Below are 23,688 nucleotides of genomic sequence, written 5' to 3'. Positions count from 1 at the left end.
CAGAGGATGACAAGAGCTGCACATAAGCGTATGGAAAAAGAGCAAAAACAAAAGCCTGTAACTGGTCCAGCTACGCAAGATGCAAATTGTATAAGAATAATTATGAAACACTATGGTTGAAGGTACAAAGGGACTTAAATAATTGGAAAAAATTACAATTATCATTACAGGGAAGAATTGCAGTTGTTAAAATGAATGTTCTACCAAAGTTTCTCTTTCTGTTTCAGATGATACCTATATTGAAAAAGGATGCCAACCTTGATCAATGGCAGAAGGGTATTAACAAATTTATCTGGGCAGGGAAAAAACCAAGAGTTAAATTCAAGATTTTACAAGATGCCAGGGAAAGAGGGGGACTCAAGGCGCCGAATTTTAAATTGTACTATGATGCGGTTGCCTTGACCTGGGTTAGTGATTTGTTTAATTTAACTAACAAGAGAATACTTCATCTTGAGGGATGGGATTTGGTATATGGATGGCATGCATACTTGCTTTATGATAAGAAGGTAGACAGGGCTTTTAAATCCCATATTCTTAGAAGTGCTTTATTGCGTGTCTGGAAAATGTATTATTATAAGTTAAATTATAAAATACCGATTTGGGGAATTCCTGGACACACGATAGAGGGCGTATCTATGGGAGTGAGTATGGATATGGTTTCTTATAAGGAACTACTTAGATTGCAAGGGAATGATTGGCAACTTAAACCAGTAGAGGAGTTAAGACAAGAAAACATAAGTTACTCTTGGTTTCAATATACCCAATTGAAAGCTAGGTGGAAGTCAGATCAAAAGGTTGGCATCACAACTACAGATCAAAATTTAGTAAAGCAAATTAGAGATTCAAATTGTGCACATATAAAGAAGATATATAATGCTTTAATTGAATTGGATTCGGAAACGGAACTGGTTAAAGACTGCATGATAAAGTGGGCACAAAATATTCAGGAACCAATTTCGTTGGACACCTGGGAGATAATTTGGGTCAGAAATGTTAAATTTACCCAGGCTCAAAATTTAAGAGAATTTTTTTATAAAATGTTTTATAGATGGCATCTGGATCCCAAGAAGTTGTCCAACATGTATCCTAATTTACAGTCTAAATGTTGGAGGTGTGGTAGTTTAGAAGCTACCTACTTCTCATGATCTTGATGCTATCGCTCTGTTGATGCAGCCTTGGCTTTTTTGGCAGCTACAGCACACTGCTGGGTCATACTTGTGGTGATCCACTAGGACACCTAGATCCCTCTGACAGCTACTACTGTTGAGCCAATTGTATACTTGTGCATTTGTTTTTTTCCTGCCTAAGTGCAGACCCTTACTGTCTATGGAGATTCTCAATCATCCAGGTCATGATTGTCACAAATATGCTAGTGTCCCAAAAGGCAACTGGACTTTCTTGTTTGTTTGTTTTTTTGAAAATGTTTCATTTATCATTCAAGGAGGTTCTTCAGTTCTGAAGAAGTGAACAGAACTGAAGAAATTTTTTGGATGAAAAGTGATCCATTTTTAGGGGGGAAAAACAAAGTCCAGTTGCCTTTTGAAAAGCACAGTGCAGACTCTTACTTTTTCACTATTGAGCAGCATTTTGTTGGATAGGTCCCAATGCTCAAATCTTTCAAGATCCTTCTGAATCTGGAGTCTTATCTTAAAAAGTGTTAGTAATCCCCCCTCCCCACTATCATGTCACCTGCAATTTTGGTGAGTTCCCTTCTATCCCCTTATCTAGATTGCTGCCCCCAATACAAACCTTGTGGTATTTCACTGCATATTTCCCTAGAAGTTCCATTGAGGACTACATGCTGGGTGAGGTTGGTCAGCTAATTATGAATCCATTTGGTGATGGTACTAACTATTCCTCATTGTTCTGTCTTATCGAGAAGTGGACTGTGTCTACTTTGTCAAATGCCTTACTGACATCTTACTAAACTATATCCACAGCACTTTCCTGATTCACTAATTTAGTCACTTTATCAAAGAAGGCAATAAGGTTGTCTAATGTGATTTTTTTTTAACAAACCCATGCTGGCCTCTAGTAATCACCTTTTTGATTTCCAGATGCTCACAAATGTGTTGCTTGATTATCTTTTCCAGGATTTTCCCAGTTATTGATATCAGGCTGATTGATCTGTAGTTTCCTGGATCCATCTTTTCCCCCTTTATGTAGATTGGAATAACATTGGCTCTTTTTCAGTCCTCTGGCAGTTCCCCTGTGCTCCAGGAGTTTTTAAATATTATATTCAGTGGTTCTGAGATCACATCTGTCAGCTTCTTCAGAATCCTGGGATGTAAACCATATGGCCCTGGAAAAGTGAATTCATCTAGAATGGATAGGTGTTCTCTTACCAATTTGTTGCCTATTTTGACCTGTATTTCTGTTATGTCTCACAACTTTTGATAGGTTGGACTATTTTTTTTCCTTTTGCATGGAGACAGATGCAAAGAAGGAATTAAGTAATTCCACTTTTTCCCTGATATCCATCACCTTCTTGTTATTTTCTCCCATTAGTGGACCAGTTATGTCCTTGACTTTCTTCTGGTTACTTCTGCCAGTGGAGCTGAGGACTGCCCCCGACCTCCGTTCATTCCGCCGGGGCCTGAAGACCTGGCTCTTCGAGCTCTCTGGCCCAGGCTTAGGATTGATTTATTTTAATTGGGGGTTTTATTATACAGGGATAAATTTAATCTTTTTTAAACTTGGTTTTTAACTTTTGTATTTTTGGTTTTTAATTACCCTGTAAACCGCCCTGAGTCCTCTGGGAAAGGGCAGTATAGAAATGTAAATAAATAAATAAATAAATAAATAAATAAATAAATAAATAAATAAATAAATAAATAAATTGAATTTTTTATATATATATTTGGCATTTGTTCCAAGTCTTAGTTCATTCTGAGGCTTAGCTTTCCTGATTGCATCCTTACAGATTAATATTTTCTCCTATCTTATCCCCAGTAACTACTCATATCTCTATCTGGGAAGTACTCTTAGTTTATTTTCTAATTTTTCATAAATTTTTATTAAAATATTAAAAAAGAAGATAAAGATTATACAAATTAATATAAAGTAGAAAAATAAAAACAAATCAAAGATAAAGTTAGAAATGCAAGAAATAAAAATAGAATAAAAAATATAGAAAAGAATGCTCTTCTTTACAGCAGTTTTAAGAACAATGATAAATTTACCTCTTATTGTATAACTTTCTTCTTTCTATAATATATTTTCTCCATCAAAAACATAGATCACAGTTCATTTTTTTCTGTTTACTCAAAAAGTGTACGAGGGGTTTCCAGTCAGAAATAAATGGTCCTTTCTCTGATGAAAGAATCAATTTAGTTGTCTCAGCAACTTCATCATCTCTACTATCCTTTCCTCCATTATGAGTAGTGTTGAATTTTTTTGTCTTTGTGTCTACCTACAACTGCAATTGGGACTGGATTCCTGGTTGTAAATTACAGTTATGATCATAAGTGAAAGCACCCTCATGTCAAGAGTCAATTTTACAACATTTTTGGCACTAGTTTGCAAAATTGTTGCTTATAAAATGCTTCTTGTGCTGAGAACCCCAAAGGTATTTTGGGGCACAATCTGGGTTTGTATCTACTCCATATTCTCAGTTTGGCATGTCTTAACATAATGATTTTTAAAATCCAAATTAGTCTTGACTTTGTCATACCACAAATATCCATGCTACCCAAATCTCAGTTTGTGTTCTTCTAACTCCAGAAGTCTTCTATTTCTCAGCAATAGCCACTCTTTCATAAATAACATTCTGTCAAGACATTTATTTTTATCACAGAATTTTTCCCAAGAATGACACTTGTAATTTCTCTCATCTTAACATGTCTTTCTTAATGTCATTTCATGTCTTATTTCAAAATAACATACAATTCATGTTTGCCATAGTGATACCCAGTTATTTTACCCACTTCTTAATCTTAAAACTTGTTTTATTCATCAATTCTTTTTTATCTTCTATTTTCACATTTTTTTGTTTTCTATTTTTTTCTTCTGTGTAGAATATTATATATACTGTATGCCAATGAATATTACCTCAGTGGCAATATGAGTAAAGGGAAAATTCTGAATACCTTTATAATAACTTAATTCTCTTTTATGACTTTTAGTCAAACATATTCCATCTGTTTCTATATTATCTCCACCTAAAAATTCTTCAGCAATATTTCTGAAACAGCTCATGATGCCACTAATACATTCTTATTATCCAGGATGATACAGTATGTTAATTCCAAGCCTTCTGCTCTCTAGACATAAATGTTTAGTTAAAGAAATTAGGAAATAACATTTCAATTAGTAGATCATTTCATGCCATAGCAAATTTTAAACCATTTAAAATAATCACAGATTACATATCACATAAAAAAAATCTGTACTGTTTCAATTTAAAACGTTATTAGTATTAATGAGTAATATTAAATAATCCTCTGAAGAGGTGTGTTCTCGTAATCTTTTTCTACTGCTGATAATAATCCAGTGACCATAAGCAAAATATTTTAATGTACTAGCCCAAGAGCAACCTTTGTTAAAGCAAGAAGAAATTTCTCCTGTTTCTTTCTCCCATTTTTATTGTATGGATTTAAGTGGTGGTGATAGAACTAAGCATTGCACGTGCCATTTAGTACACTGCTTATTATGAATGATTGTGCCTGCCTTTATTTTACAGCTGCAGAAGGGATGATATGCAGCCATTTATGCTCAAAAAATGGATGTTGGGGGCCAGGGCCAGATCAGTGTTTATCGTGTAAACACTTCATCAGAGGAAAAACCTGTGTAAAGTCTTGTCACCTTTATGAAGGGTAAGTCATTTTTCCCTATAGGCTTTGTTTGTGTGCACATGTGTTTATATAATTATGTTCATAGGTTTGAAATTACTAATTTTTATGTTTAGGTAATAGAAGAAGCCATCTGTCATGCAGCAACTGGTAATCATAACTTGTGCTAGTCAGCAGCATCTTTTATGGGAGAATCATGCAAAATAATCTAAGATATTTCAATTTGAAAAGTTATGTATATAATTGTATGTAACTGGACTAGAACATTGACTGCAGGGGATGGCCACAAGGCAAAACAATTGGTCATTCTTTTGAAAGACACCAAGCTGGAACAAGGAAAAGGCTTGTCCAGTCCTTGTGCTTTAAATGGAAGGTTGAAAAGCAGCAACACTGTATAAAAAGAGTTGACTGGTACTTTAGATGGGAAATGTGCAACAGATTGGAGAAGTTTGATCTCTGTCAAAAGGAAGTCCCAAGGAACTAGTGAGGTTATCTGGTTCAGTCTCCTGAATGCATAGATGACCTACAAAGTCCCTTCCAAATCTGTTATTCTAACTTCTAACTTCATATTCCCTTGTTTGAAGCAGGAGGGAGGGGAAACTGCCTCAAACCATTTCAATGCAGCTTTAAACCTAGTTTGTGCTCACAACAATTTTGGACACCAGACAAGGCTGGGGGCTAGACAGTGGAGAATAGTAAATGGTGAGAAATAGTTTGGGTCTGAGGTTTCAGTATCAGCAATATCACACATCCATCACATTCCAAGGAGACTGTGAAATTCATAATTAATTGTCTGGAGATAATGCATTGGAAATGATTTTTGATCTATCAGGCCTGGACTGAAGGGGTTTTAGCTTTTAATATTGTTTTAATTGTTGGGCTTAATTAATTTAATCTATTTTAATTTTATACTATTTTTATATTGTATTTTATGCTGCCCTGTAAACCGCCCTGAGTCCTTCGGGAATAGGGCGGTATAAAAATTTAATTAAATAAATAAATAAATAAATAAATAATGAAACTGAATTCTGAAATGACAAAAGGATTAGAATAGAATAGAATAGAATAGAATAGAATAGAATAGAATAGAATAGAATAGAATAGAATAGAATAGAATAGAATAGAATAGAACAGGACCTTGGAGGTCTTCTAGACCACCCCCCTGCTCGAGCAGGAAAACCTACACCATATCAGACAAGTGGCTGTCCAGTCTCTTCTTAAAACTGTCCAGTGATGACTTCCGGTGGCGACGCGACGCCGAAGACAGCCGTCTCCGGGCTGCCCGCTCCACAGCTGTGTTTTTTCCATCATAAACAGCGCCGATCAGCTGTTTAGATGGATTTGAAGCCCCCTCCTCGGGAGAAGAGGAGGGGGTGAGGCCCCAGGTAGGGGTTGAGCTCTCCGTGGCCGCCTGAGCTGAGAGTTTGGGTGGCTGAAGGATTGAGCCCCCCCGAAGCCTGGGTTGCTCCGAGCTGCGCAGCGTCTCTGCTCCGTGATTTTTGGAGCAGAGCCAGGCATTAGCAACCACCCCTGCCAAAAGGAAATACTTTTGAGTATCAAGATGCAGGCAGAGCGGTACAGGAGGTCAAGGTGATGTGGACTTTTAGCTTTACTCTCTAGCTCAATGGATTTTATAGCTTTAAAGTGAAAGTGCGCAATAAGTGAAAGTGGGGAAAGATGGCAGCCAAGACTTCTAAAGCTCTTCGGAGTGTGGGGTCTTCCCCGGTGGAACAGACCTCGTTGCAAGCTTTGCTTCCTCCTGCACTTCCTCCGGCACTGACACTTAAGGATTTACAAGATGCCCTTGAAAAGCATTCACAGTTAGTGTCTGATATGATGGATGAAAAGTTGAAAAAGCTGGAAGAGAAATTGGAGAAGAAGATGGAAGAGAAGTTTAGAGCAATGAGGGTAGACATGTTGTCTATGATTGAAAGTGTAGCTGAATGTGTGCAACAGCTGGGTGAAAAAGTGGAGGATCTCAGTCAAAAGAACTCTATATTAGAAGCAAAGGTATTAGAGAATGAAAATATAAGGGACAAAATGGACGGAAAATTGAGCCTTGTTCAGTACCAACAGATGCAGTATGCTATTAGAATTAGGGGTTTAAAGGAGAATTCTAAAGAAGATTTAAAGCAGCTGATCTCTGAGGCTTTGGAACCGGTATTGGGCCAGCCAGCATCTGAAATTGAGGGAAGTATGGATAAAATTTTTCGTGTAAATTCATGGATTGCAAGACAGAGGAAGTTACCCAGAGATGTGGTGGTCTATTTTACAAAGAGAGTAATTAGAGATGAAGTCATTCAAGCTGCTTATGATACTAAATTGGTAGTTGCTGAGCAAGAAGTTTTGGTTTTAAAAGAGATTCCTCCAAAGATTTTAAGGAGAAGGAAAGATTTTGCACTTCTTGTACAGGAACTTAAGAAATGTGATGTCAAGTTTAGATGGGAGATTCCAGTTGGACTGGTGGTGATGCACGAAGGTAAAAGACATCGTCTGGTTACTGTGGCCCAGGCACGTGATTTTTATAGCAATGTGTTAAAAGCAACCCCCCTATCACTTCTGGAAGCTGCAAAGGGATATGGCGAGGGAAAGCCTCAAGATGTTGCAGATAGACAGACAGAGGAGAATGGTGCTGGAGGGGATCAAGTTACAGCCTCATCGGTTGCTGCTGGAGAGCAGAGGATGATGCGTGCTGCCCTAAGACGAGCGAGACGAGAGCAAGAGCAAGACAAGCAGAAAGTTATGGAACCTCCAAAGCGTACTTATAGTGAAGCTGTGGGAAGGGCGCGGTCCAAAGAAGATACAGGGGTCATTTCAGACGTGCTCCAAAAGCTTTGGAGCGTCAAGATTGGTGACTAAATCTCTAATTTAGAATGTCAATGGATTAAATTCATCATAGAGGAGAAAGAAAGTTTTTCAATATTTAAAACAATTTAAGACTGATGCTATTTGTTTGCAAGAAACGTATATTAGGGTTATGGACTAAAAGTATTTATTGAATTTAAGATTGGGTACGCAAGCTCCTAATCAATAACAAGTTGATTTTTCTTAACTTACTACATATAAAGGTTACTTAATTGGATTATAAATTTTTTAAATTTTTTATTTTATTTTCATTGGAGATTGGAATGGTGTCCTAGACGTATAGATGGATGATCTGGAACTGTGCGACATTTGGTGTGATATATGCAAGAACTATTTTTGATCATAGTTCAGTTTGGTTGGAGATTAATAAGGTTAATAGAGATAGGCGCTTTTGGCGTGTAATTGAGAATTTGTTTAGAATTTAGAGAAATGTGGGAGAATGTAAATAGTAGATGAATTGTTTTCTTTTTTGAAATTAATATGAATAAGGATTGGGATTAAGAAATTTTATTTAGCATTTGAGTAAAGCTCCTTTTCTGTTTTCTTTCTTTTTTTTTCTTATCTGTAATAGTAATATTGTTTGTAATCATTTTACATGAGCTAGAGGGTGATAGAATTAATAGTTTATCGTGATAGCATATGGATGCTTATGTTTGTTTTTCTTTTTTATACCCTGTATTTAGCTCTGGGAAGTCGGGGGGGGGAGGAGGGAATGGGGGAGAGGGAGAGGGAGGGTTAGATAGGGGTGGGGGAGGGGGGATTAAAGTTAAAATGTACTGTAAAACTTTTTAAATAAAAAAAACTGTCCAGTGATGGAGCACCCACGATTTCTAAAGGCAAGCCGTTCCATTCGTTAATTGTCCTCACTGTTAGGAAGTTTCTCCTTAATTCCAGGTTGCTTATCTCATTGATTAGTTTCCATCCATTGTTTCTTGTCCTGCCCTCTAGTGCTTTGATGAATAATTTGACCCCCTCTTCTTTGTGGCAGCCCCTCAAACACTGGAACACTGCTATCATGTTGCCCCTGTTTCTTCTTTTCTTTAGACTAGTCAAACCCAAGTCCTGCAGATGTTCTTCATATGTTTTAGTCTCCAAGCCTTTGATCATTTTAGTTGGTCTTCTCTGAATTTTTTCCAAGGCCTCAACATCTTTTTTGTAGTATGGTCACCAAAATTGGGTGCAGTATTCCAGATGTGGTCTTACTAGATTATTCTCGATCAGTAGACTTGATCTCAGATTTGGAATTCAACTTCTGCTGAGTTGGGTAGCACTCTCTTTGAAAACACTGTTTTGTAGATTTTTCTTATTCCCTCTGTCCTTGAATTAGCTGTTCTTGGTAGCCATGGGTGCTTTTACCAAGATGAGGCTGATTAACCAGTTATGTCTTTTAGGAATGTTGATCTGGTCTATTTTATTCCAAATGGATCATTGCACTCTACACAGGGCCACCTTTGAAGAATATACGGAAGCTAAAATTGGGCCAAAATGCCGCAACACATTTGTCAATATACAAATATACATAGCTTTCAATTTCTTTCCAATAGAATTCCAACTGCTCTTAGTGAATTTGAGAAATGAGAAAACTTCCTCATGCCATTTATTGAGGTCAACTCCAGGTCCCTCTAGTATGAAAGAAAGCCTTTTCAATATCTGCATTTAGGCAAGGAAATTCCCTTTTCTTCTACCCATGTCACTTCCTTCCTGATAGTCTTATAAAACTGTTTTTATCAGTTTCTGATTTTTCCATTTCTTATTCTTCTTGATGTACATGTATGTGAAATGCTGTACCTAACTGCTGTTTTTATGTAAGGGCTATAAAAGAGAGTCTGTATCCAAAAGATACAGAAAACTAAATTAGTATCTGGTAATCAAAACAATTTCTTTGAGAGAGTTTTCTTTTCAGGATCTGCAGTAAAAACCTTTTGGCAAAATTTCACTAGCTATAATTGTAGCTGAATTCCTTTGGATTTAGAAGAACAGCTCTGCAAAAAAAAAACCAACAACAACCACTTATTGCAGAATAGAATTCCAAACAGTCTTAATCTATTGCTTCATAAATGTCCTCCTTGGTTTTTCCTTTCTACCTCTGGTTCACCATAACTGTGGTGGCCACTTTCTTGCTGGTGGAGAGACAGGGTGGGTGAATGACAAGCCACGCACATTCTTATCATAACTCTTAAAAAGTCTAAAGTGGCATTCCTTTCTGCCTTTCCCCGCCTGAAGGATATGGAGTGCTTACCTTTAGCAACATGATAATATCTGTACATTGAACAAGCATACAGAATAGAGATATTTCCATATGGTGTCAGTCAGCCAAAAGGAAATTCTCAGTGATATTAGGAGTGAGAACAAAATTGCACATCTCTCCTTAACAGCTGCAAAGCAAGGAGACAGCTGCTAGGGACAATGTACAGATGATAGACAATGTGAAATCAGAAAGACCTGCTCTGTGGCAAAGCCTCTAGCACCCCCTGGGAGGAGCCAGAAAACAAAGGAGGATGAAATCAGACTGAGAGTAATCTGTAAAACCTGGAGCTGACAAAAACACTAATTCTACCAATTGGGAAACAGGTCAGATATAGTCCAAGAAAGCCAAAGACCTGATTGAAGCTAAATTACAGCATGCTATATTGTGAATCTATTGCATGGAAACAAACTATATTTTTCTTGAGAATTTTCCTTTTCCAACAAAATAATGCAATAATAGTCAGTATCATAATTAATGAAGTTCACAATAATTTCCTCACAAACATCCACTACTACTCCCATATAACCTTTTCTTCATTTTTTGCAGAAGAATTGGAAGCAGGGATTTTAGTGATGCCATTATTAAAAATTTTCCATTGAAAGTTGAAGAAATAGAGACATCTAGGTCTTGATTACTGTGTTGCTCCTTTTATCAGTCCTCAGTTAATACACTGAAGTTTGCTAAAATCTGTTCTACTGTCATCTCCATACGTAGTCAAATATCAAATATGATAGTAGTATTTTAGTAATGTAATTTTTAATTCTTTGCCAATATTAGGATATTAATGTATGACACTTTTTAATCCCTGTTGCACTGAATTTTAATCTTAGATAAGTTGGTCTATGGCTCTTTTTATAAACTAATCTATACTACATGGTGTCCCCACAGTAACAAATTACTTCAATTGGGAAGGCACAGGCTCACAGATACTTCTTGTTCTTTCCATAATGTTAGATTTCTGAGATCAAGAAAATATTGGGTTATGATATTAGTCCCCTGTCTACAATTGATTATAGTTCCCATTTCACTAACAGACTCAGTGGGTCACGTAGAAGAACTCTAGCATCTCAACAGTATGATTCTTTTCATCTGATTGTCTTTAACAACTAGGTAGCTAATAGACCACTCTAGCTTTGAATGCTGAGTCAGTAGGTTATATGCATGCCTGGTGTTCTGTACAACCCCTGCAATTATTCCCAGGATGAAAGAACAGGAAATGAACATCCAAGTGCTGTTCCCACTAATAACACTGACAACTGTTTTCGCTTCCAAATATATGATTTATATAACTTCAGCTTCCCCATTATTTCTGTGCAAGCAGCATTTTTAGATGATTTTTCTTTCTTTCTTTCACAAAGGAGTAATTTGTTAGAGGTCTTTCAAGTGTACCAAGGAAGTCATCAGAGATAGAGGAAACCCTAGTGGTTGAAATTAGATCAGATATGTATAAAATACATCTCTTTATTTCAATAGATGTGTTTTTCCATCTCCAGAATGTTTATTTATTATTTAAAATACTGATATAGCTTCCCATTTTATATCGAACTCTGGGTGGATCCCAATCAACAAGGGCATACTGCATGTTTGTATAAATAGTATGAAATATTTTAATATCCTTGTTTTTACAAACAGTGAATAAAACTTAGCAGTGCATTTATGTGCACATTTTCAAAGCTGACTCGCTTTCTTTGTTTCCTACATCAACCTTCACCTTGCAGTTTGCCGAACAGAAACATGAGGGGGGTTGGTAAATTTCTAGGGAGGGGGGAGGGATAAGGAATGCATGAGAGCCATCTGCCGCCAGAGAGGAGATACGCACCAAAACCAAGTTCTCAGGGCTGCCAGCCTGAGCAGATAGTTTTCCAAAACAAAAGTACTGAGTGTAATTGGTGGACAATGAACTGTGGGCAGCCCAGGGGTGAAAAAAGGGTTTTACCTATGTGGGTTTTCACAGGGAAACCTCAGAGCTGACTTTGCTTCTGCTGTGCCTAAATGGATCTTTCAATAAAGTTTTACTCTTGGTAGTTCCTACATGCCAGAAATTTCTTTTTTTGGATGTGCCAAATGTGACATTTGCATGTTAATCCAGGGATGGGGATATAATTAGAAAGTTAACAAAGAGAAGGTATAGTTGGAGGAATAAGCACGTTTGCTAGCAGAATAAACAATTATGTCAGAAACTAAAGTTGCTCCCTGATTCTTAAACTGCTTGTTATTTCTCAGGGAATACAGAGAATTTGCAAATGGTTCAGTTTGTGTGGAATGTGATCCGCAGTGTGAGAAGATGGATGGAAACAGAGTAACTTGTACGGGGGCTGTAAGTACAACCCATATATAATCCAACATATAAGCTGGTTATTATAGAAGACAGATTTGTTTTCTTTTTTTTATCCTTTCTTCCTTTGTAAATTTATTAATTGTCCTTATTTGCTAGGTTTATATACATCCCTTTCTTCTATGAGCTCAGGACAATGTACAATGCACTCTTCCCTCATAATTTTCCCTACAGTTACAATCTTGTGAATTAGATTAGGCTAAGAGTATATGGCTCTCCCAAAATCACCACCTAAACATATTGTGCTTAGGATGGATTTAAACCTGGATGTCTCTGATTCTAGTTCTAATCTTAGTGACAACACTGTGCTGAAGCTATACATGTTCCCATGAAAGTTTTGCATAGGTGAAAAGAAATACAGATAACATCTAATGAAGTATAACATTGATCTGCCTTTGTGAAAACTCCTGACATAAGTCTTAAGGCAATATGAGTAGTGCATCCTATGTCAAATATTACACTTACCTGATGTTTCTTAGAAGCTCTTGGTGAATCTCCAAACTGAAAAAGAAATGTGGATATTTTATGTTTCTTCTTTTTATATAGGGACCAGATCATTGTACCAAATGCTTTCATTTTAAAGATGGCCCCAATTGTGTTGAAAAATGTCCTGATGGTGTACAGGGGACAAACAGCTTCATATTTAAGTATGCGGATGAGGATCGTGAATGTCATTCTTGTCATCCAAATTGTACCCAAGGGTAAGTTTACATTTATTGTACATATGTTTTTTTAAAAATCATTGCTACATGTGATACTTTCAATCAATTTTGCTGTACCACTTAATCTCGATGAATATGGCAAAGCTAAGAAGATGATAGACCAATATCTTTATTGCAATACTCTCTCGGAGTCTGAGTTACCACACCCTTTACAATCCCTTTTCTCTCTTTTGCTCGAATGGGGGAAACAGGCAATAAAGATCATCTGCACTAAAAGAGCAAAAGTATGCTTTAGTGTGTGTTTTCCTTAGCATATTAAGAATGCAGCCCTCCCCTAACTGTCTTTATGTTCAGCTGGGAGGTAGGAAAGTGAGTAGATCTACCTTCCCTAGAAGGATAGTGCTACTTTCCATGTGACGTTAATGAAGAAGACAGATAGGTCACATGAAGAGTTGCATTCAAGTTTGTATATATAATAAGTGTGGTAAAGATGTGCTGCCTTGCTTTTTAACTGAACTTCAGGTACCTGCATGTGAAGGTGAAGGTCACAGTTGACCCTTTTATCTCTATCTGTGTAATGTTTGTACAAATGGTTATAATTTTTGAATACAGGATTTTAAACAGGTAAATGGACTGAATCCCTGTTTTTCTTTATGTTATTATAAAATGCAATGCAAAGCAAACCGGGCCTAATTCACCATGGCACCAAAGGATGCACATCTTCTCTTCCATCCTATTTCCCTTTGTATTGTGAAACCTCAAGATTTGGAGGCTGGGGTTAGTGTTAACTAGAAGAGAAAATTTTCCCCTCCTTTTACAAAACCTTTTAATTGGATTTCACAAATCAACTATGATTTATAAATAAGAAATTTATCAATAAAAAATAGAAGCTTAAAGTTGGAAGGAATCATTAAATTCATTTCTAGTAACCCAGTCGTCTTTGTTGCCCTTCTCTGAATTGGTTTAAGGATTTCTATGATTTTTTTCTTGCAATATGATGCTAGACCTGGAAATGATATCAATGATGGGGTGTGACCAAAGCATAATAGAGTCGAATTATTTCCCATGAATTGGAAATTATATTTCTGTTAATGCAGCCTAAAATAAATCTGCCTTTTTTGCAGCCACTTCATACTTCTGACGCTTATTAAATGAGATCAAGTACTATTAATTTAAAAATGGAAAATCTTTTTAACACTGAAGTGCTACCAAGAATTCCCAATCCAATAGTTGTGCATTTGATTTTTATTTCATAAGTGAAGAACTTTATACTTATCCCTACTAAATTTAATTCTATTACTGTCAGCCCAATATTTTTCAATCTAGCATCCATGAGTTTTTTTTATTACCTACAGATCTAATAAGGATTCCCTCTACCTCTTCATCCAAATCATTAATAAAAATTTTGAACTGTAGATGATCCAGGACTGATTCTTGTGGTACCTCATTTAGACACTTTTTCCAAATTGATGAGGAATTATCAATCAACATTCCATGAATATAAATTTCAACCCATCTTTTAATCTACTTACTTGTGATGTCATCCAACCCACAGTGAATAATAAACATCTCTTGGCAACAAGAACTCAGGTTGTCAAAACCCATTCCTATTTCATTTCTATCTATCCCCTCTGACCGAAAATCAAATCTCACCTTTCCCTGGGTTCTGCCATACTCCCAAGGGGAAGGGGGGATGTTCCTGCGGGTTTATTGCCTCTGCTTCCTCTATCTGCTACAATGTAAACTTTTGCTTTCGTTTATTGCCTCTGTGTCCTCTATCCGCTACAGTGTAACATTTTGCTTCCTGCGTTATATCTCTCTCTGAACTTTCTCTCCCTAAACTGTCAGCTAGAACAAGGGAGGGGATAAGGAATGTAACCTCCATGCCTGGTTTATTTCTACGCTGTCAGAGGAAGGTGTGAAGAGCCACCCAACCACCACTGTGTGAACCAGAGATGGGCCAATGTTATCTCTCCTTTTCCCACAATGGACCTAACACCTGGGGATTGGCCATCCCACACTGGCTGGGTGGACTATGGGGTGGGGTCTTGATTGGGGATACCTTAACCTATCGTTCTGTGCAGGAAATCTCAGATCTTGTCTATTACGTCTGCTATCAACTACTCTTAATAAAAGTTCCTGATGGAAGAAATTGCTTCCAAGAGTTCTGCTTTCTTAAAATGTGGGATTGAAGTGGGTCCTGACATTAGACAGGATCTGAGATTATGTCATCACCTTCCCCCAGTCTTCCTCCTACTTTCACATCCTCAGCTAATTCTAATTCCTAGAGTTAGAGAAGTTGAATTAGTGTTGGTTAGAATATCTTTACAAAGGCAGTGAAACATCCACACCTATATTGTTTTTTCCCCTTCTTCAGCAACAGCACCATATTAATTGAATAAAGTGTTATCAAAATAGAAAATCATTATATCTGGCAACCAAATAATCTGCAAAGGTTTTGCTTTTAGGCATCCATAATTACATTTCCACTTCAGTTCTTATGATACATGACTTGTGTTTAATACTCCTCTCCTAAATCTATTAAAATGGCTCTTGTTTTCAATGAATGCCCCTTGTGTGGAAGTATTCCCAATGCTTCTTATGATGAAAGTTGGCACAGATACAGGATCTCATTGGTATTTATTCAAGATCCTTCTCCTTGGTTCTGATTACCATGTTTTGGCATTAATGTTCACACAGCAGATGTCATGAAACATCATTGAAAACAAAGTACCCTTTTCCAGAAGACTTCAATGGAATACATTTCAAAGGATAATGCTGGTGCTTGAAGAACCAAGCCCTTTTGTAGGAGTACTTTCTGAATGAATCATTTTTTAAAAAAAGCTTGCTGAATTTGATCCAGGTATCAGCCAAATGTGTTGATTAGAAAAGGGTGCACAAATAATTCAGTCAGTATTAGCCACATTTGGAAATGGAAATCAGAATATTTTTTAAAATAGTGATGAAAGTTAGAACCTGCAAGTTCTAACTATTGTGAATTCTTTTTCAAAGTACAGGCTAAGAAAGCTAGAGGGGATTGTGGTTTATGGAAGCTTTTCTTCTCTGTCAACACTTGTGAGTTTTGTGCCCTTTTTTCTTAGTTCTTAGTTCTTAAAGTCCTTCGTTCTTTAAGTCTTGTAGACTAAACAAAAATAAAAAGTTATCAGAGAAAGAAAACCAGTAACTTGATTTCTATTTTACCATACCTCCATAAACTTCTCAACCATCAGAACCTGTTCTGCCATGGTGCACTTGACATATAATAACAACATCTTTTCCAAATCAAGCTTCACTCCTGGTGATTTCATAGAAGTGCCTGTGCTATTATCTTGGTAACAGTACAGAAGGTATAGAGAAGAGCATTTTCAAATCCAAAGAATTTTTTTTATCACTACAATAAGTGAAGCATGGCATGCCAGCAGGTGAAGTTGTGTGACTTCTGAACATTTAATATGGACCACTTGAGTTATTCTGCAATGAGACTGTTGGGTAATTTCTAACAAAAACCAAGAGACAACCAACAAATTAATTTTGTAAAATAATAATTCACAAGAGGCTTGTATTGTTTTGCTGCTAAAATTAAAGCAGTAAATAATTCAATAAAATGCTGATGTCAACAGCTGTTGCCATTCAAAACGAGACCTTTTGCTGGTTTTGCAGATCTAATTACAACAGAGCTTTTAGGGAAATTAAACTAAGAATGCAAAGATATACCAGAATTTGTGGTAGACATAACTTGTATTCGACCCTTTAAAATCTGAGTTATACAGTTAAAAATTAGTATTCCTACTGGGAAGGAAAAAAAAGTATTTCAGAGGGGCTTAATAATGGAAGATAGTTTTTTATACCCTAATTAATATTAGTTCTCTTCTTAAACTTTAAAAACATCTGGAAATAAAGAAATGTAACAATTGGATTTTTTTCCATCCTTCTTTCATTGCAATAGGAGTGGAAAAATCTTTACTTAATACATGTATTTGTATTAATTGTTAAAAATACAAGTAGCAATAAAAATATTGGCTTAAATTCATTGGTGAGTTTAATTCAGTTCAGGTGGATAAAGCAGAAAATTATTACAGGCAAATATCTTTATTCATCAGTACCTTGTCCCTAGTGGCTTTTGGGCAATAATACACACACACACACACACACACAAACATATATATATATATATATATATATATATATATATATATATATATATATATATATATATATATATATATATATATATATATATATATATATATATATGAAACCATGCTTCTGATATTTCCCCTACAGACATTTTATTCTGATAACCCCTTCTAATAAAATTACACATACATTTTGAAGGGTTGCCAAGCTACCAAGCTATGGAAAAATGAATTTTGTCAGTTGTCTCTTCCAAGCACCTACTGTAAAATAGAAGCAAAAATATATTCTGAAACAGACATTTTGGCTTTTGATAAATGTGATTCATAATAACTTTCTGATTTTTATATTAAACATGAAGCAAATATATTATCTTGTTCAGAACAGGCTATAGGTATCATTAAAAATCACCTGCTTGTATTAATGCCAGTAACTAAGCAAAATAAGTTTGTGACTACTCTTTTTTTAAAGCTATTCTTATAAATACACCTCCTTTAAAATGTGTCAATGTACCATTCAGTATTGATGGGGAATTTAAGTAGTCATAATGCATATCTAAGATGCTGGTGGGTTTGTTTGTTTTTTTGCCTTATTCCTCCCGTCCCGGCCCACAGGGTTTTAGTGATCTGTGCCCTGAATAAATTAATTTACCTTCATTTTATTTTCTTATTCATATTTTTTCTTCTTCATGGCTTTTTTAGAATAAATAGAAACAGTGACTGTGATGGGATGTCTGGCTTGATTCAGAATAGGAATGATAGTTAAAAAAAGTCAAAATACTTCTCTATATAATCTTTAATTCCCTGCCGTAGCTTGGCAACTGGAATGAAATTGGTATAAAAAAGCCTGTTCAATAAGTGCACAGTGCCATTGCCACATCATTCCCTACCAGCCTCATAAACAACTTTCCAAGAAGATGTTTGATCTATAAATACTAGAAGCCTAAATACTTAAAGCAAAGGCCTTTGTTTAGGATCCCCTAAAAAGTAGGCTGAAAACCCTTTCTTTTATCAGAGCATTTTAGATTTCAAGAGAGGGAAAGGAATTCCTGATGATATTTTTGTGCTCAATGGGATGCTGAAGAGGAATTCATATTTCATTTGGTGCACCATGAGGCTTTCTCATTCTCATGGGTAATGTGACTGTCCAGGATGCATAGGAAAAACATTTTTGTGCCAAAAATTAAAAAAAATAAAGATTTTATCTGAAGATCTCAAAAGAATGAGAACTCCATCCAGTGCTTGATTTATGAGCCCAGATCAGCTGTGAACCTAGGCACGGGGGGGGGGGTTGGCTGAGGTACACTTGTCATTCAAGAAGTCTTGATGGCTTTCAGAAGCTCTGTTGTTCATGTCATTGGATGTGAGATCCTTTGGCTGACAGTTAGACTCTATAGGACAATGGTTGCTCTTATACTGGTCTCTCTCTGCTATGCAACAGTATCCTTTCCAATTTGCTTAAATTTGTTACTGGGTTAGCAGCTAGGTCCCTGAGGTTACTATATCTTGGGAATTTTAACCATGGCAGGATATAGTCTGAGACAGTTCAGGAGTTAATGGCTGCCATGAAAACCATGTATCCACATAATTAAGAGCCTGTCTTGCATTGTGGAGGGCATACTAAATCTGGCTTTTCTCTCAGAGTAGTTGCAATGTTATTTGATAGTGGAGGGCAATACCTTCACCCGTGAAAGAAAGATCATTGCCTTTTGTTTTGCTGAAGTTTCTTCAGGCTGCAGAGAGACTAGAACTCATTAGAGCATTCTGTCCGAGGAAATTAATGGATTTGTCTGTCCCAGGCAACTAATAGCTTCAGAGGAAATGTGGGGTTTTCTCTGAGGTTCTGATGGGCATTAAGGCAAGGATTTAGTTAGCCTAGAATGAATGATGGTCATTCAACAGCTATATTTAAGGAAGGTCATTCCTTCTCCTTCCTTGTTGGGAAAGGACAAGTCACAGCATCATCTGGAGGACCCCTATAGGAATATTCTAGCTAGCTGATATATTGAGATTTGCTCATAGTTCCACTGTGACTGGACAAGTCCTGAGGTATATAGTATTGCAAGTTTAGCTGGGATGTTTGAACCCACTGCCTTTTTGTTAGAACCAAGATTCCCTGGTGAGAGGGGTGCCCTTTCTTTGGGTGTAGCTCTGGTTGGTGGGAGAAAGGAGAGATTGAGTCTGAGGTCTCTAACCTGTGAGATGAGGCCACTGGCTGAACTCATTTGATGGCATAAGATGATATACTCTTTTACATGTTGATTCTGGGCTCTCCAAATGCTGTTGTTAGATGCCAGGGTGTAGAGCAGACTTGGGCATTTTACAGCCTGCGGGCCACATTCGGGCGTTTGTCTATCCCTGTTCAACCTCTGGCAGGGGTGTGTGTGGCAGACAGAGGCCATCCATAACAGTCCCACTTTTTCATGTGGCCCCTTGGGAAAATTAATTGCCCATCCCTTGTATACAGGTTATGAGAGGATCAGGATGGATGGGAACAAACTCGAGCTCAACTCTAGCATTTGAGCCATTGTGGATATTTAATTTTGGATGGGTTTGCATTTCCCCATTCAGGAGTGGTATATAATGTGGAGATGACAGCTCTTGCCAAATGGCTATGGCACAGAACCATCTTGTATGTTAGCTGTGCCTGTTCCTGGACTGGAGAGGTCACCTATCAAAACAATAACTTGTGCCTTGGTCACTTTATGTGTGGACTATTGCAAAGTTTTGTACATGGGGTTACCCTTGGAAGCTGCAGCTGGTCCAGAATACATCAATGCAGACTGTGTGCCAGACTGTTGCTTCATGAACTGCACTGGTTACCAGTTAATTTTAAATGCATTTCAAGATGCTAGGTTACCAAAAATAAAGCCTTTTATCTATAGAAGCTGCCTGCCTGAGTAACTACCTATCTCTGATCATTTTTGCCTGTCCTATACAATCCAACAAGACCTGATTTGCATCACACTCATTGAACCATATCACGTGATGGGGGTTAAGGAAGTGGGCCTTTTCATGTTGCAACATCTGTCCTCTGTAACAATATCCCCCTTAGAACCTTAAGGGACTATCTTTAAAAAGTGCTTAATAACCTGGCTTTTCCCCAGACCTTTGATTAGCATGAGTGGTGAGCCTTTGATATAATTTTACATGTTAATCTGATGGTTTTATTCTACTTGACACAAAGATACTTCTTATCTTTGTTATGTTGTTTCTTACTAAATGTTGTATGCTGTACAGAGCACTTAATGGAGTTTGATAGTATTATAAATGTGTTCAATCAGTTGATCAATTAATAAATACACAAACTGGGTGAACATAATTACTTTTTATCAAGCCTTTATAGAATCTGCATAATTGAATGGTAGTTATGCCCCTTGAAATAGAGAAAATGTTAATTGTTATCTTTTAAGCCATAACTGTATCACAGACACTAATGACTGAATTTATTGGGCCATTGTATTAAGGTACCATGTACGTAGATCTTTGCCTTGGCAGGTGAAACTTGGCTCTGATCATTTTTACACAAATCCACAATGATCTGTACTGAGGTAAGTAAGTAACTGAAGAACCACAATTTGTATCCACAGTGATTTAGCCTTGCAATTTTACGAACAGCAGAGCATCACATGAGGCATTTTGAACTGAAAACCATTTGAAGCAACGGCTTCATGACAATTGAGGGATGGAATATTGTAGTCAACTATTTTGAAGAAAGAGAAAATGGAAGGGGTTTGATGATGATGATGATGATGATGATTCTTCTGCCTATAAAATGCCTAATGCAGTTTTCTCTTTCTCTCTTCTCCCTTCCCCCACCTTCCCCTGGATTTGCGGCAGATGTGTGGGCCCACGCCTCGAGGACTGCATCGGTTTCATGGATAGGTACTTGCTGAGCACTTGCTCCTCTTGCCACACCTCCCATGTTCCATGTGTGTGCAAAGGTGCTGGTGTGTGTGCATGGCCCCTGTGAATAGTGAATGATCTTTTCTGTTCTGTAATTGCCTGCAGGTGTAGAGGCCCCACTAGGCATGACTGCATTTACTATCCGTGGACACGCCAGTCCACATTACTGCAGCACGCTAGGTAACATCAGTCATCCCAACTTTTTGTTCTTTCTTTGTAAGGAGTAAGCTAATCACATCACCCAGTTTAATGAGCAGGACTCTAAATTTGTATCCATCCATTCAAGTCTTTTTGGGTTACTTTCCATACTATTCATGCTTAACAAATTAAATTAATTTAAGCATGTACCCTCAAACATAAGATTGCAGTTCCCACATGCTCTCATGATTCTTTTGGAATTTGAATGTTAAAAATATAATTTTAGTGGGGGTTTAAATGATATTGTGTAAGGCAGGCTGGAGTCCTTTAGAGATTCCATAGCCTGTGTTCAAACTACACTACCTAGTAGGGGAGGAGGGTAGAATAAAATGTGTTGCAACAGCACTACTATAAATAAATGTATAAGTATTTTTCATGAGAACTAGTATCGTGTAGTGGTTAAAACATTAGAATTGAAACCAGGTGACAGTGAGTTTGGTCCTGCCTTAGGCACAAAGTCAGCTGGGTAATCTTGGGCCAGTCACTCTTTCTCAGCCTAGGAAGCAGGCGAAAACAAACCACTTCTGGAATCCTGCCAAGACAACTGCAAGAACTTGTCTAGGAGTTGAGATTGAAAAATAGAATGGATCTTTTCTGGTTATATGTCCCAAACTAATCAAACTGGTTAATGTGATTTTCTGCCTCAAATATTCTGCACTAACCTTAAGTCTGCTGAAGTTTCTTTTTATTTAGATCAACATCATCTTGTAAAATGTAATTTTTTAATTACTTATATTCAGATATAATAGTAAAAAAAATAGTTTCTGAAAATATTGAGGGATTTATCTTATTTATCTGATAGTTCTTTAGAGCAGAGTTCTCCCACCTCTCTGGGCTCGCGACCAGAGGGAAGGAAAGCAGCTTCAGAATTGGTGCATACATGCATGCATGGGGCCACACACACTGGTGCGGCACTAGCGGTCCCGTTTGTGCATGGGGCATGCACTGGCACCGTGCATATGTGCAAACAGCCACGCACTCCCTGTGGTGGCTAGCGGCCCTGTTCATGCATATGCAAATGGGCCGTGCAACCCACCTGGGCTAGCAGCGCTGTTCGCACATGCACAAATATATTTATATATTTATTATATTTATTAAATTTTTATACCACCCTTCTCGCGAAAGACTCAGGATGGTGTACAGGGGAATAAATATCAAAATACAGAGTACAAAAGATAAAAAAACATTAAATAATTATGCCCGATATAATACAATAGTTAAAAGCCATGTTAAAACCCAAACCCCGAACACATCAGACCAGGCCGGCTTGTTCAAATAAATAGGTTTTTAGATCCCGTCGGAAGGAGCAAAGGTCGGGGGCCATCTGGAGCTCAACAGGTAAGCGGTTCCATGGGTCTGGCGTGCCCACAGAGAACGCCCTCCCCCTGGGGGCCACCAGTCGACATTCTCTGATCGGAGGCACCCTGAGGAGGCCCTCTCTGTGGGAGCGCACTGGACGGAGGGAGGTTGACACCGGCAGCAGGTGTTGCCGTAGGTAATCTGGGCCCATGCCATGTAGGGCTTTATAGGTCATCACCAGCACCTTGAATCTCACCCGTAGGGCAACTGGAAGCCAATGCAGCTCGCGGAGCAGAGGTGTAACATGGGAGTATTGGGAAACCCCCAACGCAACTCACGTGGCTGCATTCTGCACCAGTTAAGGCCTCCGAGTGGTCCTCAAGGGCAGCCCCTTGTAGAGAGCATTGCAGTAGTCCAAACGAGAGGTCATGAGCGCATGGGTGACTGTACGCAAGGCATCCCGGTCCAGATAGGGCCACAACTGGCGCACCAGGCAAACCTGGGCGAAGGCCCCCCTAGTCACAGCTCCTATATGATCTTCTAAGGAGAGCTGTGAATCTAGGAGGACCCCCAAGTTGCGAGCCCTATCTACGGGGGGTAATAACTCACCCCCCAAAGTAAGAGATGGAATAATCTGAATTTCCCGAGATGCTGGCACATACAGCCACTCAGTCTTGTCAGGGTTGAGCCGACAAGGGTTGTTCCTCCCCATCCAGACCCGGACCGCCTCCAGGCAAATGAGTCACGGACACCTGCCCCATACTAGCATTCCCATTCATGCCCACGTGCATGTGAAAACAGGGCCATGGATGCTAGCGCGAGTGGGAGGGAATGCATGCCCACACATGTGCAAGCCATTTCCATGACCCAGTGGCCAAGAGCCTGTGGTCCAGTCCCGGGCTGCGGCCTATAGTTTGGGGACCCCTGCTTTAGAGGGATTTGTTGTTTTTTGTTGTTTTTTTATACTCACCCCTCTTAACAAGTGATTCTGGGTGGTCTATATCATAACACATATAAACACACAAACACAAATAAAACTGTTGCCATGATTGTTAATCCAGACAAGAAATGGAGCCCTTAGCATACTCAAAGCCTCAGGTCTGGGAACACCACCAAGCTTCACAATCTTAGAAAAAGCAATCAGAGTTGGGATTATCTTGATTTCTGGAGAGAAAGTATACCAGAGGGCAGGGATATGACAGAGAAGACATGTCTACTGGTCCCCACAAGCTGACATTCCTTGGCTGACAGG

At 37.9% G+C, this 23,688-nt stretch overlaps 1 protein-coding gene across 2 annotated transcripts in view; it reads left to right on the top strand.

Annotated features, from left to right (window-relative positions):
- The window catches only part of ERBB4 (erb-b2 receptor tyrosine kinase 4), a gene marked incomplete at both ends in the record, with an annotated part of 1,101,913 nt that overhangs the window by 861,283 nt on the left and 216,942 nt on the right, over positions 1 to 23,688 (top strand). For both annotated transcript variants that reach the window (XM_083354418.1, XM_083354419.1), the window contains 4 exons: positions 4,682 to 4,814; positions 12,127 to 12,220; positions 12,785 to 12,939; positions 21,045 to 21,119. In XM_083354418.1, the coding sequence (XP_083210544.1) occupies positions 4,682 to 4,814; positions 12,127 to 12,220; positions 12,785 to 12,939; positions 21,045 to 21,119 (457 nt within the window). The remainder of the gene's footprint in view (positions 1 to 4,681; positions 4,815 to 12,126; positions 12,221 to 12,784; positions 12,940 to 21,044; positions 21,120 to 23,688) is intronic.

Source organism: Vipera ursinii (genome assembly GCF_947247035.1).
Source record: "Vipera ursinii genome assembly, chromosome: 1".
Lineage (NCBI taxonomy): Eukaryota > Metazoa > Chordata > Lepidosauria > Squamata > Viperidae > Vipera > Vipera ursinii.
The sequence above is the reverse complement of the archived record's forward strand: the minus strand, read 5'-3'. Positions and strand labels throughout refer to the sequence as shown.